This window comes from Bactrocera latifrons, unplaced genomic scaffold, assembly GCF_001853355.1.
Source record: "Bactrocera latifrons isolate USDA-ARS-PBARC rearing strain unplaced genomic scaffold, ASM185335v1 scaffold_51, whole genome shotgun sequence".
NCBI classification, from domain to species: domain Eukaryota; kingdom Metazoa; phylum Arthropoda; class Insecta; order Diptera; family Tephritidae; genus Bactrocera; species Bactrocera latifrons.
In genome coordinates this window covers 969,662-984,319 of record NW_017537168.1, presented here as the reverse complement: position 1 = coordinate 984,319, position 14,658 = coordinate 969,662, and the positions used below count along the sequence as shown (strand labels likewise).

General features: G+C 34.2%; 2 protein-coding genes and 1 long non-coding RNA gene across 11 annotated transcripts in view; 1 reads left to right on the top strand and 2 right to left on the bottom strand.

The window, feature by feature from the left end:
* Positions 1–998, bottom strand: part of LOC108973934 (sodium/potassium/calcium exchanger 4) — a gene marked incomplete in the record, with an annotated part of 33,521 nt that extends 32,523 nt beyond the window's left edge. The window contains 1 exon segment of the mRNA XM_018941460.1: positions 619–998.
* The window catches only part of LOC108973939, a 115,653-nt gene that overhangs the window by 28,365 nt on the left and 72,630 nt on the right, over positions 1–14,658 (top strand). The gene's annotated exons all lie outside the window — the stretch shown is intronic.
* On the bottom strand, positions 5,107–10,938 carry LOC108973932 (sodium/potassium/calcium exchanger 4-like). Of its 5 annotated transcripts, none has more exons than XM_018941454.1 (7): positions 10,879–10,938; positions 9,747–10,022; positions 8,094–8,525; positions 7,696–8,031; positions 7,091–7,435; positions 6,793–7,005; positions 5,239–5,675 (listed from the first exon to the last, which is right to left on the bottom strand). In XM_018941454.1, the coding sequence occupies exons 2-7, from the start codon at positions 9,940–9,942 to the stop codon at positions 5,239–5,241; spliced, it is 1,959 nt and encodes a 652-aa protein (XP_018796999.1). In that variant the 5' UTR covers positions 9,943–10,022; positions 10,879–10,938. The 5 variants fall into 5 exon arrangements, with proteins under 5 accessions (XP_018797002.1, XP_018796999.1, XP_018797001.1 ...); XM_018941456.1 differs by having other exon boundaries at positions 9,747–9,990; positions 10,879–10,931; XM_018941455.1 differs by lacking the exon at positions 10,879–10,938 and adding an exon at positions 10,742–10,758.

Below are 14,658 nucleotides of genomic sequence, written 5' to 3'. Positions count from 1 at the left end.
TTTACTAATTTGTGTAAACTTTAAAGATATTTTCTTTTAGCTCCATTTTTATTTTTTTGTATTTAACGAAATCTTATCTTTTTCTTAATTGTCGTATATGTTAAATTACTTCTTTGTATATATAAAATATTTAGAAATCAATATTTTTTTAAACTTCTTAGCCCAAAGTCTACATTTCTTTGAATAGTTTTTGCTGTTTTTATTAAAGAATTTCAGAAGAATTTGTTTATAAATATGTTTTGTAGAAAAATAATTAATTTTATATTCACCATGTGAACTTATGATATTTTTTAATATGAAATTTTAATTTGAATTTTTGAAACATGTTTGTTTATTAAATTTTGTAAATTTTAAAATTATTTTTTTTGTTCAGATTTTATTTTTTAATATTTTAGGAAATCTTATTTTTTATTTATCTTTGTACGTAAAAAATTTTTTTTCGAGTTCAGACTTTTTGTTGGTTTTTTTTAAATTATTATTTTTTGTTGTTTTTTATGAATACTTTTTTTGTAATTATTTCCTTTCTACAGTTCTAAATGTTTGTTATTTTTATGATTTTTGGAGATTTTGTTTTACTGTTATGATTTTTTTGTCAATTATATAACCTACTGCAATTACCTTCACTTCTCCCACCACTTCACGCAAATATTTATATATTTTTTAATATACCGCCTTTAATGTTTCAAACCGCGCACACGAGTTAGCCTTTAGCAAAAAGCCGACATTTTCGAAAATAGTTAAATTAATACTTTATTTTTCGATTCCACTCATAAATCGCGGCGCTAGCAAGCAACGCGCCAGTGCTCGACTTTCGCCAAATCAAAGCACTTTTCCAACGTTGCTTTTGCTTTCCTTTCTTTACTTTTTTCAAAAATGCGTTTATTCTAATAGCGCGCTGTTTGGCCCGTTAAATGTGGTATGATTTCGTTTTGACGGTACTTAGGCACACATATGGGGCGCAACTCATCCGCACGGCTACAATTATGGCGTTCAACTAATTAAATGTATGCGCGGTGTTGCCGTCTTTAAAAGACGTTTTGTCAAACAAATATTCAGCAATTTCAAGTACTGATTGTTTTCACTGCATTTCATTATGGTTGTTATTATTATTGCTGTTGTTGTGGGTTGTTTTTTAATTCAATTTTATACTCAAAGCTTTGCATGTGTTTGGGTGTGGGTCTTGCAAAAATTTATCTCTAGCATTGTCCGATTGAAGTGCGCTGCTTAATGTTGATATTGTAGCTAACTTATTATTATTGCTGTTGTTGTTGTTGTGGGTGTGTGTTTTTTGTTGTAATTTTATTTGCTCTCATAAACACTTCACTAAAAGGGTTATGGCGGTATTGAAGTTGCTGCTTTCTTATTGTTGCTATTSTTGTTGTTGCTATCATTACCGCTATATTAAATTCTGTGAGATATTCATACACTTATGTATGTGTGTGTATATATGAATGCATAGTTTATTACGTAGATAGTAATGAGTATGACTATGACACTTTTGAGTAAAATCGCGCTGCTTAAGTTCGCTCAATCATTACACCTGATAAACTTTGACTAACAAAGTGATTTAAACTCATTTTAAATATTTTATCAAAATCTGATTCTAAACGCACTCCGGCAGTGAAAAAAATAGTTATTTTTTGATATTGACTGACTCAGAGAGTTAAATGAGTAACATTTTGAGTATTATGTTTTGAGCTTAGGTTAGGTTAGGGAGTAAGGCTAGAAACTAATACTTGTTGGCAATAACATAAAAGGATATAAAATGAGCTTTATATTGATTTTGATCGATCAGTTTGCATTATAAAAAAGTTTCCATACAAGAGCTTGAATTGGATTGGTCAGTTTGTATGGCAGCTATGTGCTATATTGGTCCGATTGGAACAATTTGTTGGTATATTGTGGTGTTGTGTTTGTATAATAATCTATGTCAAATTTCGTGCAGATATCTCGTCAAATAAAAAAGTTTTTCATACCAGGTCTGGATTATATGGATAATTATATATAACAGTTACATCCTAAGGTGATCCGATTTCTGCGGATTCTGGGCAGGAAAGAACGTCTGCAACATTTCATGTATTTGTATACCACAAAAACTGGGAGACTACTTCGCTTGTTTAGAAAATGTACAGCATTAGTTCCAAGACAAACCATTTCTCGAAAATTTAATCTAAAGAAGCTTTACCTTACCTACGACGTATAAGACGGTCTCACTCTGCATACAGGAGAGCTGAAAAGAATTTTTTTTGCTCTTATAAGGTATTCGTAGCAATCTGGAATACATTAGACTCTTCAGGTTGACTCTCGACTAACGGAGACTCTACAAAATTGTCAGTACAAGGTCTACAATCACATTCAATATCCTTCAAGGTAATAAACTAAATCTAGGTTAAAACCTAAAAATTTAAATATTTATTACACAAGACTCTTTAAGCATTTTCTGTGAGCCGACAAGAGCTCTCCGTAGGTTTTTAATAAGATCGGACGTCGGTCGTCTTTCTAATAGTTCAAAAATTGTGTGTAAGATTTCAATTTTCCTTGGTGGCTCCCTAAACTAGTTAGGCAGCTTCCTCTCTGAACAACAAACGTACATCTCTACTTTTGAGGTTATGTTCAATAGACTACGAAAAACACCTTACACGCTCAAATCTCGAGAAATCATGACGTAAACTAATATCCTGTTATATTAAAAAGGCAAATGACAATAGAAGTCATTATACTCTTCGTCGAAGTATATGACGTCGTCACATAAGCCATTATCTCTAAGCACGGGAAATACTTAATGAAGTGTAAAAAGTGTTAGTTATGAAACTTAGAATATCTATTTGGTTGCGGTATTAAAATATTGTCATTAGCAAAATTTTCATTCATAAAATAAATAGGCAAGCAAGAAAAAAACAGTTATGTATGATATTTTGTATAAGCTTCACGTGTCGTGCGTCAAAACTTTTTTGAGCAGGTTTAACCGTTTTTTTTTTATAAAATTAAAATTAAGAAATTTAATGAATATTTTCATGCTTTCCGCTAAACCCAGTAAATAATTGAGTAAAACGTATGAAATCGAAATTGAAATAGTCGGTATACACATACAAAGGCGAAATCGATCAGAAACTCACGAAACTAACTCCACAACATTATAACCTGAAAAGTTATGTATTGAAACTCAGCCGTGCTCCGAGTAAAAAGGCGATATATTGAGTTTCCCTTAGTTCTCCCAAACCAAAGAGCTTTATGAGACAGCTTCCGACTCTAAAAAATGTTTTCTTTACATAAGCTAACCACAGCGGCAATTTTGAAAGGAAATGGACAATATTTGCCATTTCAGATACCAACTAAGTCTTGCAAATAGGTCTATCTTTATGGTCTGTAAGCAATAGAAGGATAATAAATAAAAGATGGCCGCTATTATATTTCAAGCGTCTATTTGAGTAACATCGAAAATTATATAAAGCCGACAAAACCCGGCCTTGACTTAGTCCACTCGGGACACTTGAGCGCCTTAGTCACTGAGGGCGCCTGTTAAAGTTCTGGTGAGCTGGTTAAATATTGCGCGATCGCTTTTTTCGGCTTGTATCCACAAAGTCAATCTCACACTGACACACCCCTGTGTTATTTTATTATAATTACAACGTTTAGTAGTTATTTGCAAAAGTAATTCGCACTTTATTATCTTCGAGCAGCTGTAAATTGATTAATTTGATTTGTCACAGTTGTTAAAAACGCTTGACCGAATGCTAAATAGGCGTGAGAATGCGAAAAATCAATAAAACTGGCAGTTAAAAATATAAGACGGCAATCTAAAAAAAAAGTGCGAGAAGCAAACGATGTTTACAAAGTTACTATCTAAACACTTCTAAAATGTTGTAATCTATAAAATAGTAAAAACTACTTAATCTCTGCTCTTAACGCACTTCATACTCCAATGGCATTTCGAGTGACGAAACGTCTCGTTGATTTTGCTGATTCATTTCCTTTTAAAATGTACTCAACTTGTATTATAGTTTAGCCTTACTAGGGCGGTACTGGTCACTGGTTATCGGCATGTAGTTGTAAGGACTCGAAGTAAAGAGTAGAGAGACCTTGTGATCGTCGAAGAGTATTTCTTCTTTATTTGATCTAAGATCTATCTAATTTCCGCGAAACTGCATTCTTCGTGATTGGTACTGCTCGTCGGTAATCTGGTATCTTCTTCTAAAGAAATCGAATCAAATAGTAGAGAGACCTTGTGATCGTCGAAATGTCAAGATTTTCTTTGCTTAATTTAAGATGAATTGGCTATACCCTGAACCTATTTGCTTGATACTTCTATTAGGTAATATGATATCCAGTTGTAATGGAGTCGAGACAAATACCAGAGAGGTCACATGATCGTAAAAGAAGAGGGTTTTCCTTTGCTTCGTCTAAGATGTACGCTCGAATACTGGATTTTTATATTACTGAGAATGAACCGTTAGTTTGAAAATGTATGCTGTATATCGGAAGGTCATTCCACTAGAAATTTTGAGATTACCTATAGTGAGTTTTGTGACCATAGTAGTTAGATTACGGATATGCTCATATTTCAATATTTCGCCTCATAATTAGGCACAGAGATTGGAGAATTAAGTGAATCGGTTTCTACGGTCTCAATCTCCATTTCTTTGCAATCTGAAGTGCTATTATTTGATAAAATGAATATGTGACCTTCACCTTGCTTCGTTCGAATTTCAAAGAGGGGGTGTAAAATACCGCCGATTATCGAAACAATAAAATATTCCAGTTCTAACTGATTGGTTCTACTTGATTCGATGTTGTGGAATTTTAAAAGTAATAAGCGCAATAATATAGAGTAAAAATATAGCAACTCAGCGTTATTGCATTTTCATTACCTAACAACAAACCAATAATCGTTTAAAAAGAAAAGGAGAGAGTGACATACCAGACGATGATATCGCGAAGAAATAAGCAAATATCATAATAATCGAGATAAGGTTAGAAAGAAAAGTACCATATTAAAAATAAAAATATTTATTATGCTTTTGACAACAGTTCCGATCTCACTTCGGATAGTAACAATCAAGGGATCGACCCACACACTTGCTGAAAGCAGCCTTAAATAAAACCAGCTTTTTTATTGCTGTTAATTATTATCATTTATGGTTGGCTAAATATTAATAACAATAATTGTACAAAATCTAAAGTTCATGCAATAATATCTTTAGATCGTGCAACTCGACCATCACCCTCACTCGTTTGCTCTCAGTGCTCACATACAGGTAGATTAACCGGAAAGAATACATTTAGTTCGATGAGTGCCGCACAAACAATGAAACAGACATATAAAACGGCGCATATTAAACCCACTTTGCGATCCAATTTAAAACGATTCAACAGTAATGTTAGAAAGAGACAAATAACAGACGCAAGCAGAAAGCTGACTGAATATGTGAGTCCATTCGAATTGGGCGCAACCCACATTTCATCCGGGTGGTTGGGTAGAAAATATGCTTTGATAAACCAAGGCACACTGAGACAGAGTAAAATGTCGAAGGTATTCGATCCGATTGCATTACTGATGCCCATAGCGCCAAGTCCCTGTTTGGTGACAATAATGCTGGAGACAGCTTCCGGTACACTCATGCCGGCGGAGAGTATTGTGAGGCCCATAACAGAGTCGGGTATGTTGAGCGTATCGCCTGTAAAGAAAGTAAAGAAAGAGCGCGAGATTTATTTAGTGTGAGGAGCTTCAATGCAGGGATGATTTTGGGTCAAAGAGAGAGAGAGAGAGAGAGTAAGGATTTAACTTAAAACAAGAAACGTCGTTTATTCCGGTTGCATCTATATTATAATACAAAGGCTGCTATATACTATACTGGTCTGGTCTGGTCTAAGCAAACTTTTTGGAGATTGTGGCTTTATTTCGGACACTGGTCCATGTCATATCTCGTCTAATAAAAGCGTTTTTCATACAAAGGATCGCTACCTTAAGCACTGAGGAGGTAATTCGCGTATATACAGACCTACAGAGTCTTCTGCGTTTCCTTCTGCGTCTGAAAAAAATTTTGGCAAACTTATTATACCCAATTTTGGGTAGAATTAACATTTAAAACAGTTACTGGATCAAACTGGTTAAAAAAAAGCGAGGCAATGAAATCTCACGTGAGGAAATGCGAAGAAAAAAGGGATAATCAAATTTAATCACGGAAAATGGGGTGGAAAGTAAATTAATAGCCTTTTCGCAAAACAATTAATTGAACAAGCTCTAATTGCCCTCGATCTACCATACAAAGTAAAAATCTCATTATACTCCATTAATTCTTAATCGAATTGAAATTGAGTTAAAACTATAATGCAGTTTGGGTTTTTGTCCACACTGTAAATTTGGTTGTGTGCTTAGATAAAATAGCAAACCGCCAACGGATTTTAATCGTTAGAATATGGCAGCTGATCGTTAACCGATTCCATATTTAATCGAGTAGACGACTGAGCGACAGGCAAAAACTGCTTTCTCATTATAATCTTAATGTATAAAATTAGTTTGACTGTTTCGGCAATTTTTGACCCGATTTGGTATGCAATTTATGATATTTGAAACATGTTATTGTTTTCGTTGCTAAAAATAAATTCAATTTCTGCTTAATCACGAGAACTTAATTGAGTTGCCAACAGCAAACATAAATAAAACTAGAAGCAGGCAGTTTGTAGCGGTTTTTTAGATAACTGCCGGTATTATTTTAAGCTTATCATAGTTTTGGAACTACAAATTAAAAAAGTAGAACAACTACTAAATATAAAAGTAATGCCACAACTCACCTATTACGGTTATCGCATAGGCCACCACATATGAGATTACAGCAATCCATATAATCGATGCCGCAAATGTTATATATTTGGCTTGCGTATGTCTGCGACTATCGGGTACCGTTATGTACAACAAAAACGTGATGGGCCAACGTATTATGAAACACAGCCACGAAGCATCACCGCGTTGCCAAGGTAGATCAGCGAAATCTGTGGCGTTATGGTCTACAATGAAGAGAGATAGTTAAGGTGTGAGAGATTGTTTAAAAGAGTTTACACAATTGTTTCAGAAAATGTGTATGCCTCTCACCAGTTTCATTAACGAAGTTTGGTTCGGAGTCTAACGTCCAGCTGCAACTATCATTTTGTGTCATAGACGTGCGACAACTTTCGATATACTCCAAACTAGGATAGAGTTGCTGAGACGAATCTGGTATATAAAATGTTGTCAGATTATTGCTTGAAGCACAGTCATTAATGCTATTAAAAGACGTTCCTAATGTGTAATTGGTAATGCCGCTGAAGGTTTGCTGACGTCTAATAAGTGGCGTTAGCTCACTAACTTCACGAAAAGAAAACACCAAACGCAGTTTACGGCGATAACGAGAGATCAGACGACGTGCTGAGCGTGCGAAATTATCGTTGTAATACATCACTGAGAGAGAAAGAGAGAGTTAAAAGAACATAAATTTAGTTTGACTCTGTTATCAGAAGAGTTAAGGCGCTACGTCGGTGGTTTAATAGGTACGATGGTATTAAGAGCTCAAGGAACTTCATGTGTTGCCGCAACTATTATGACACCACAAATAGAAACTTAGTACTGTTCTGTTGCTAAATTCAGTAGCTCAAAGCTCTAAATCTTCGCAGCTTGAGCATATGAAAGCTCTAACTTATATTTCTGTGTTCAAAACTTACCTGCCATATAGATGAAGTACACCAAGAAAAGCATCAATGATTCGTACCACATCACCTTGCCGTCCCAGAGTGTGCAGATCAACGCGATGACAGCCAGACAATACATCAGACAATCTCGACTCACCGGCCACCAGTCCAAACATACACATTGGCCCACAAAAAGACCACAACACGCCGGTACAGCCAGTAAATTAAATACGGACGAGCCCACAATTGTGCCAATGCCGATGTCACCCTTTGTCACGAATGTACCAACGCAATTCATAAAGAGTTCCGGACTTGAAGTGGCGACTGCCATAAAAGTCGCGCCGACCACATCGGCACGCATCTGTAGCGCTGTTAAGAGAAAACATATAATTTTATTTAACGTTTTCTTTAGTACAGCGGCTTTAACTCACCTTGGCATATTAACTCAATGGCGGGCAAAAAGTAATCATCACAGATTACCGCCAACAGCCAAAAGCAGTAGAGCGCCAATAAAATATGCACTGTAATCCAGCCGTGTTGGCGTTCTGTGCGCGTCAGTCCGTCTGTGGGAAATTCCAAGATCGCCGGCGCGGTGCAATTCTCTCTAACTGTGACTGCGCTGTCCGTGTTCCACAGTGAGTTCGCGCGGGAATCGTTATATGCGGGGTTTGCTCTTACTTCCTCTGTTGTTGTTGGCTTACGCTCATCAAGTTTTTTGTGCTTTAACTGATATCTATTGTTGTAATGTACTTCTGTTATGCTCACGTCTTCTTGTGAATGCTCTAAGTCAATAGCGCTGGTACTCACGATACTGAGTAGTTGTCTAGTTGACTGCGATTGTTGGGGAGGCACTGTTGGGGTGACTATTTTAATATTGATACCCGTTAGTATATGTTCAAAAGTGGTGTGAGTGTGCTTTGAGCTTAGTTTAAGCTCTTCAAACACTTTGAAATTTGTTGGGATGAAGTTTAAAAGCTCTTTGAAATTATATTTAAACTTTTCTAGCATTTGCATCATTTTGAGTTTAACGGATATATGCGTTATACAGTTAAATCCATTTGTGTGCGATTAAAATTATATATTCAACAGATATTTAATATTTTTTCTGGTAATGCATATTCGATGATAGAATTGTAAATGCTTAAGTAGCGTTGCTTGTACTGACTGCACCACCTTTCTGAATTTAATGAATTAACAGGTTATAATTCTGATAGAAATGTTTTCAGTTACTTCAACAACTAGTTGACAGCTTCATACATTCGAACTAACTGTTACAACATCTGTGAAAATCAAAATCAGCTGTTTATGATGGAATAAATGTCAGTGTCTCGAACTAAAACTTAATTTCTAAAGCAATACAAATTCGGCATTATTTTTGTCTGTTGTAAGGGTACCCGCAAAGTGGACGCTCAAAACTGAGCCGAGCGTAAATGCGCTTGTTGCTTAAATGGGAAAATGCGCTCGCCTCGGCTTTCAGCGTCTACTCTGCGCGCACCCCAAGGCTGGCAGATCTTTTGTCTGTTGTAAGGCTGTCAAAATCAGCCGTTTACCTATGTATATCGATAAACTTTGAAGACAGTAAAGGTGTTTAAATGGTTTACACAATGAAAGTTTTAAACAAAAATGATACATTTTGCGATTAACTTATGCTTGTAATAGGTTGTCAAAATCAGCTGTTTATGAAAAACGTCAGCCAATACCACTCAACATCTATCTATAAATGAGCTGTGTACAGAGTAAATGTTTTGATAGTTGAGAGTTTTATTTTTGTAATAAGCCTGTGTGTATTTTGTAAACAAATCGTATGTCCATAAAATTACGTTATTTTTTCATATCACACTTGTTTGCGAAAAAAATTAGGGAATAGTACCCGTCAAGAATATCTAGAAGATCAATGAATTGTTTACAATATAATTAAGGATTAATTATTATATAATTAATGTACTATAATTACTATATGTATCTGGTAACTACGAAAATTCGATACCGAAAGTTTCGCGAAGTTCGATATTTTTTCGACCTTAGAATATTATGTTAAATTCGATAACTCTCGTGTACACCTGAATACACAAATTCTAACTCACCTTTCTCCTCACGTCCACGCCAGCCACCATCAAACCATAGAAAATTGGTGTAAAATAATAAAATTACACCAACATAAATACAACAACGTAATTGTAGACACAATTTGGAACGGCTTCCAATATTTTGCGATTTCACATATGAATTCTTTACGAAAGTTCGACTTGCACTAGTTTCCGTTAAATTTTCGTCCATCATTCGCAGTGAAAGAAACGTGCGGTTTCACGGATGCGTGATTGTTGGCAGCTTAAAAAATTAATTTCGATTTTGGAATACAGCTGGGAAATGTTTGAAATTTTTTTTTTGTTATTTGATTTTTTGGAATGTTTGAAAACTATTTTTTTAATTATTATGTTTAATAATACATATTTTTTTATTTTATGTTTGCATTTTTTATCTTTATTTTCGGTTGTATTACTTTGTCAAAAAAGTCTTGCGGTATTTTTTTTATTGAATTTTCAATTGTTCATAAAATTTTTTTTGATGACTCATGACCAGCTCTTGACCAATGCTACGGCTGCCACTATGCCGGTCTTTTTCGACCAATTCAGCGATTTTATTGCAATTTTCGACGACAGGCCTTCCGGAGTGTGGCGCATCTTCGACCACCTCTACACCAGAACGTAAACGTTGAAACCATCGTTGTACGGTGGAAATGGAAACTGTATCGGGTCCATAAACTGCACAAATTTTATTGGCGGCTTGAGATGCATTTCTGCCTTTATCGTAGTAGTACTGTAAAATATGCCGTATTTTCTCTTTATTTTGCTCCATGTTTGCGGCGACTTAAAAGAAACGACAATCAATCAAACACGTGTTAGCGCGTGAGATGACCTTTCCAAAAATGCATAGCATGACCCGATGCGACGAATAAATCTAGAACTACGCGCTCTTAGCGCCAACTAGCGACAATACCGCAAGACTTTTTTGACAAACTAATATATCATTATATGTTCTTAGTGTTTAGAAATATTTTTTTAATTATTTACACATTTACAATTATTGTTAATAAATTAAATATTTTTGTGTTTGAGTTTTATTTTTAGAACTAATTTTTTTTTTGTTTTCTTCGTTTATTTTCACATTTTTTTTTTATTTATTATAAATGAAATCACTAATTTCCGTCGCACTCACTGCACTTTTGTTGCTGTTGTTGGTATTTTCTTTGACTACGTGTACGCCCCGCCGTTTATCGGCCGTCTAAAGTGCATCTTAGGGATAAGCGCTGTATTTATAGTAATGCCGCGCTGCAGCATAAGCCAAATTTAGACATTAATATGTGTATGTATGTACATATGTATATGTGTGGATGAGTTGTTTACGAGCGAAACAATGCATTTGATGATAATTTTGGGTTAAAAACATATACATATGTAACTATTATACATACATATATTTATGTATGTAGGTACGAACTTATTTACGTGTCTTTAGGCATATACTATATGTATGAGATATGTATGTACTCAAGTTGTTATATACTTATATATACATACTATGTGATCGCTCTTGTGTCTGGAAAATTTTGGGCATACCACTTGCATGTGTCAATATTTTATTTCAATAGCGAGATCAGAGCGTAAGTAGTTCTAGGTGCACTTTTATAATTTGCATGTAGTTTGTAAGAAATTATGACCTTGAATAATTATCTGTGTAATTTTTGTATGGACGCTTGCGTTTTAATGACGGGGAATAGCGAAAAATATTCGGCTACCCTAAGACTCATTAAGCTTTTGGACCCTTTTTTTTAAGTGGAACAATAGAAACGCTGAGTTCTGGTTTCTTTTACTTTTTTCGGCTTCTTCTAAGCACTCTTCTAAGAACAAGCTTGAAAATTCAAAAGTATTTCGCTGAATCTTTCATACACGATACAAGGGAGCTCCCCATATTGGTTTTTCAATCGATAACAATGCTGAACCTTCGGACTTAAATTTCTTGAACTAACATTACTTATTCGTAAAGGTTTTTAGCAGCTTTACAACGTTTCTGTTATGAGTCATGAAAATAAAAAGCTTCGCTAAGCTTTCATGTTTCTGTTATGAGTCATGAAAATAAAAAAGCTTCGCTAAGCTTTCGTGAAAGCGCTCTAAGTAGCTTTCACACGTAAAATGCAGTTTTTTCAAAAGCTTTAACAGTAGCTTTTCCCCTGATAAACCTACTATTTGATTAAAAAATAGTAAGACTTTGTTAATAATTTTGAAATACTTAGTTTTTTCCCCCTTGGCCCGAATACACTTGTGTCAACGTTATTTCCAATCCTCGGCACAATTGTTAAAGTCAATTTTCGAAAAACTTTGAATGCACGTAGCGATTCACGTTTAGTGGCTTTAAATAACTGAAAACAGTTTCCCCGACGGTCTGAGTTCGAAACTTTGCGCACAGGAGTTTCATTGTCGGTGTTTGTGGAAGTCGCAGCGCGGTCTTCATTAGTGATCTCTTGCCGGTCCTCCAAAAAGAGGCTTGGTGCCACCGAAACCCACCACTTCTTGCTAAAGCAATATCTGTGTAAGCCTGTTTGATCATATTAAACCTCTCTGTCGCAGATTTACCGAGTTTTACACAGAATATAATCGCGTTTTTCTTCTCTAACGAACGCTGCATTTTCGGTTTGCACCATTCGCGCGAAAATGGTACCGAATCCAGTCGTTGCGCGAACGCTCCGAAGTACAGTGGCGGCGGAAGAAAATTAGTCCTTTTACTTTCCGGACAAACCCTCTAGCTCCAAGACTCATTGCCAGTAATAATACGTTTCATGACATCCTGGTAGTCGAAAAGCATTGTTTTACAGACGCTAACCCCGTGTTTTTTGAAATATTGGAATCGAGCTTTCCCTTTCCTAGTGACCTTTCTAAATGGTTTTCAGCGATCCTTCCAATATCCCAACTATGTCAGGTTAATTGTCAACTCTCAAGCACCAATTTCTTTATTTTATTGACGTACATATTGATCATCATTTATGGCCGTCCTGTACGTGGTACGTCGGCAACGCGTTCTCGACAATGCTCAATTTCGATAACTTTGTACCTAAACGTGGAACGTGTAAGAATATATGGGAATCATAATGCCGCGTGCAGAACAAAAAACATTGAAAAAAAAATGTATGAAAAGGCTTTGATTGCATTAATGAAAAAATTCCATTATTAAGCACTTCAATCTAGCTTCAAAGATAATTAAGTAGTAGTTAATTTATAATAGAATTAAAAAATATATATATACTTAATTTATAAACAGATTTATGGCACAGGTGTTTGTTTTTCGTATAGACTATCACTTCTCCTGACTGCTCGAAAATATTTTGATAAAGACTCAATGTAATTTATAATTAAATCTAATATAGTGTTGACTATTTTCGGGGATCGCGTGGTTTAGAGAGCTCCGCGTCTAAAATATCATTTAAATGTTTCAAAATTTTTTTGAATTGGCTTCTAAGTCCATAATTTCAACATTTTTGCTGTCAGAGTTGGCATATTGCTCATAGCTTCATGCTTGTTTATTTAGCAACAAATATATTCATCCAACCAATATCCATAAATCCATAATGTTCTTTTAAATATTAGACAACCGTTGTCCACTTTACTTCCCCAGAAACATCAAACATGACCTATCCTGCCATGAAATTCTAATTAAAAACACTCGAGTAAAGTATACATTTAATCAAAGCACTAATTTTGTGACTTTTTTATTAGTTAGTAACGCACTTGCGTACAATATCGGCGATGGGAATTTAAATCACAGTAATAAAAATCGGATTTTTATGCCGTTGATGGCACTTAGCAATTAGTATTGATTACTTGGTTAAGTAATTGAGTAGTTTATTTGGTATTTATATCACTATATATGACGGCGTTAATTTGTCAAAATTGTAACGATAAAAGTAACACTTTACAGGTCCATCAAAAAGTAGAAACAAACATGACGTCATAATGGACGCAGTGTACCTTGTTGATAATCAGTGATGTATTTTCTATATATTATTATTATTTTAYTGTTTTAATTTGACAGTAAAGATTTCTAAATATCGGTAACTGCCTCAGTTAATAAATATTATTTATGACAGGCAGTTTTCAATATCTGATAACTCTGTACATGAGATCATCGATCGTTAATTTATACTCAAGAAAACATTTCAGCGTCAGAAAAAACTTTCGAAGAAACTTTCGAGTTAGCCAGTCGGAAAAAATAATTAATAGCAATAGTCGCTGGTTAGGTCGCTGCCGAAATAAAGCCTGAAATTTTAGGACTGGTTCTTATCTACACAGTGGGAGAGATAGTCTATAGAACAAAAAAATAATATCGGATAGTGAATTAAGTTTAATTTAAATTTTTATTTAATATTTAAAATTACAAACCTTAACGACTAACGGTCTAGAAACTGCACTCATTATTATTATAGTTATTTTTTATATTTATATATAAAAATTTTATATAATGCACTGCATAATAAACATTTATGGTTCGCATACATATGAACATACATGACAACAAAGATACAGAAGCAATTTTTAAACATTTTTTATAGACGCAAAAAATTTTTACGGAAATTTGATAAGTGTGAACATAAAACGTAAAAAAAGAAGAATTTAAAAAGTTTAAAGAAATTAAAAAAATAGTAATAAATAGGTACAAAAATTGAAATGGGGAATATGTAAACTTTCAAAACAAAATCAATTTGCAAAAATTTTTAATAATAATAACAAAGGTTTGTAAAAATTTTTTAGAAAATTTAAAAAACTTTCAATTTGTACAAAATTGCGTGAAATCAAAATTAAAAAATTGTAAAAAAATAAGCAATTAAATTAGAAAACAACAATTAAATTAAATAAATAAAATATATAAAATTGTAAATTTCACAAAAAAAAAGTAAATAAAGGAAAACTAATATTTGATGGCCTTTACATAAAATTTAATGAAAAA

Coding starts and splice junctions, on each gene's coding strand:
- LOC108973932 (XM_018941454.1), bottom strand. CDS start 9,942: ATGATGGACGAAAATTTAACGGAAACTAGTGCAAGTCGAACTTTCGTA. Junction 8,032..8,093: donor CATTGAGTTAATATGCCAAG/GTGAGTTAAAGC, acceptor TTCTCTTAACAG/CGCTACAGATGCGTGCCGAT. Junction 7,006..7,090: donor AAACTTCGTTAATGAAACTG/GTGAGAGGCATA, acceptor TCTTCATTGTAG/ACCATAACGCCACAGATTTC.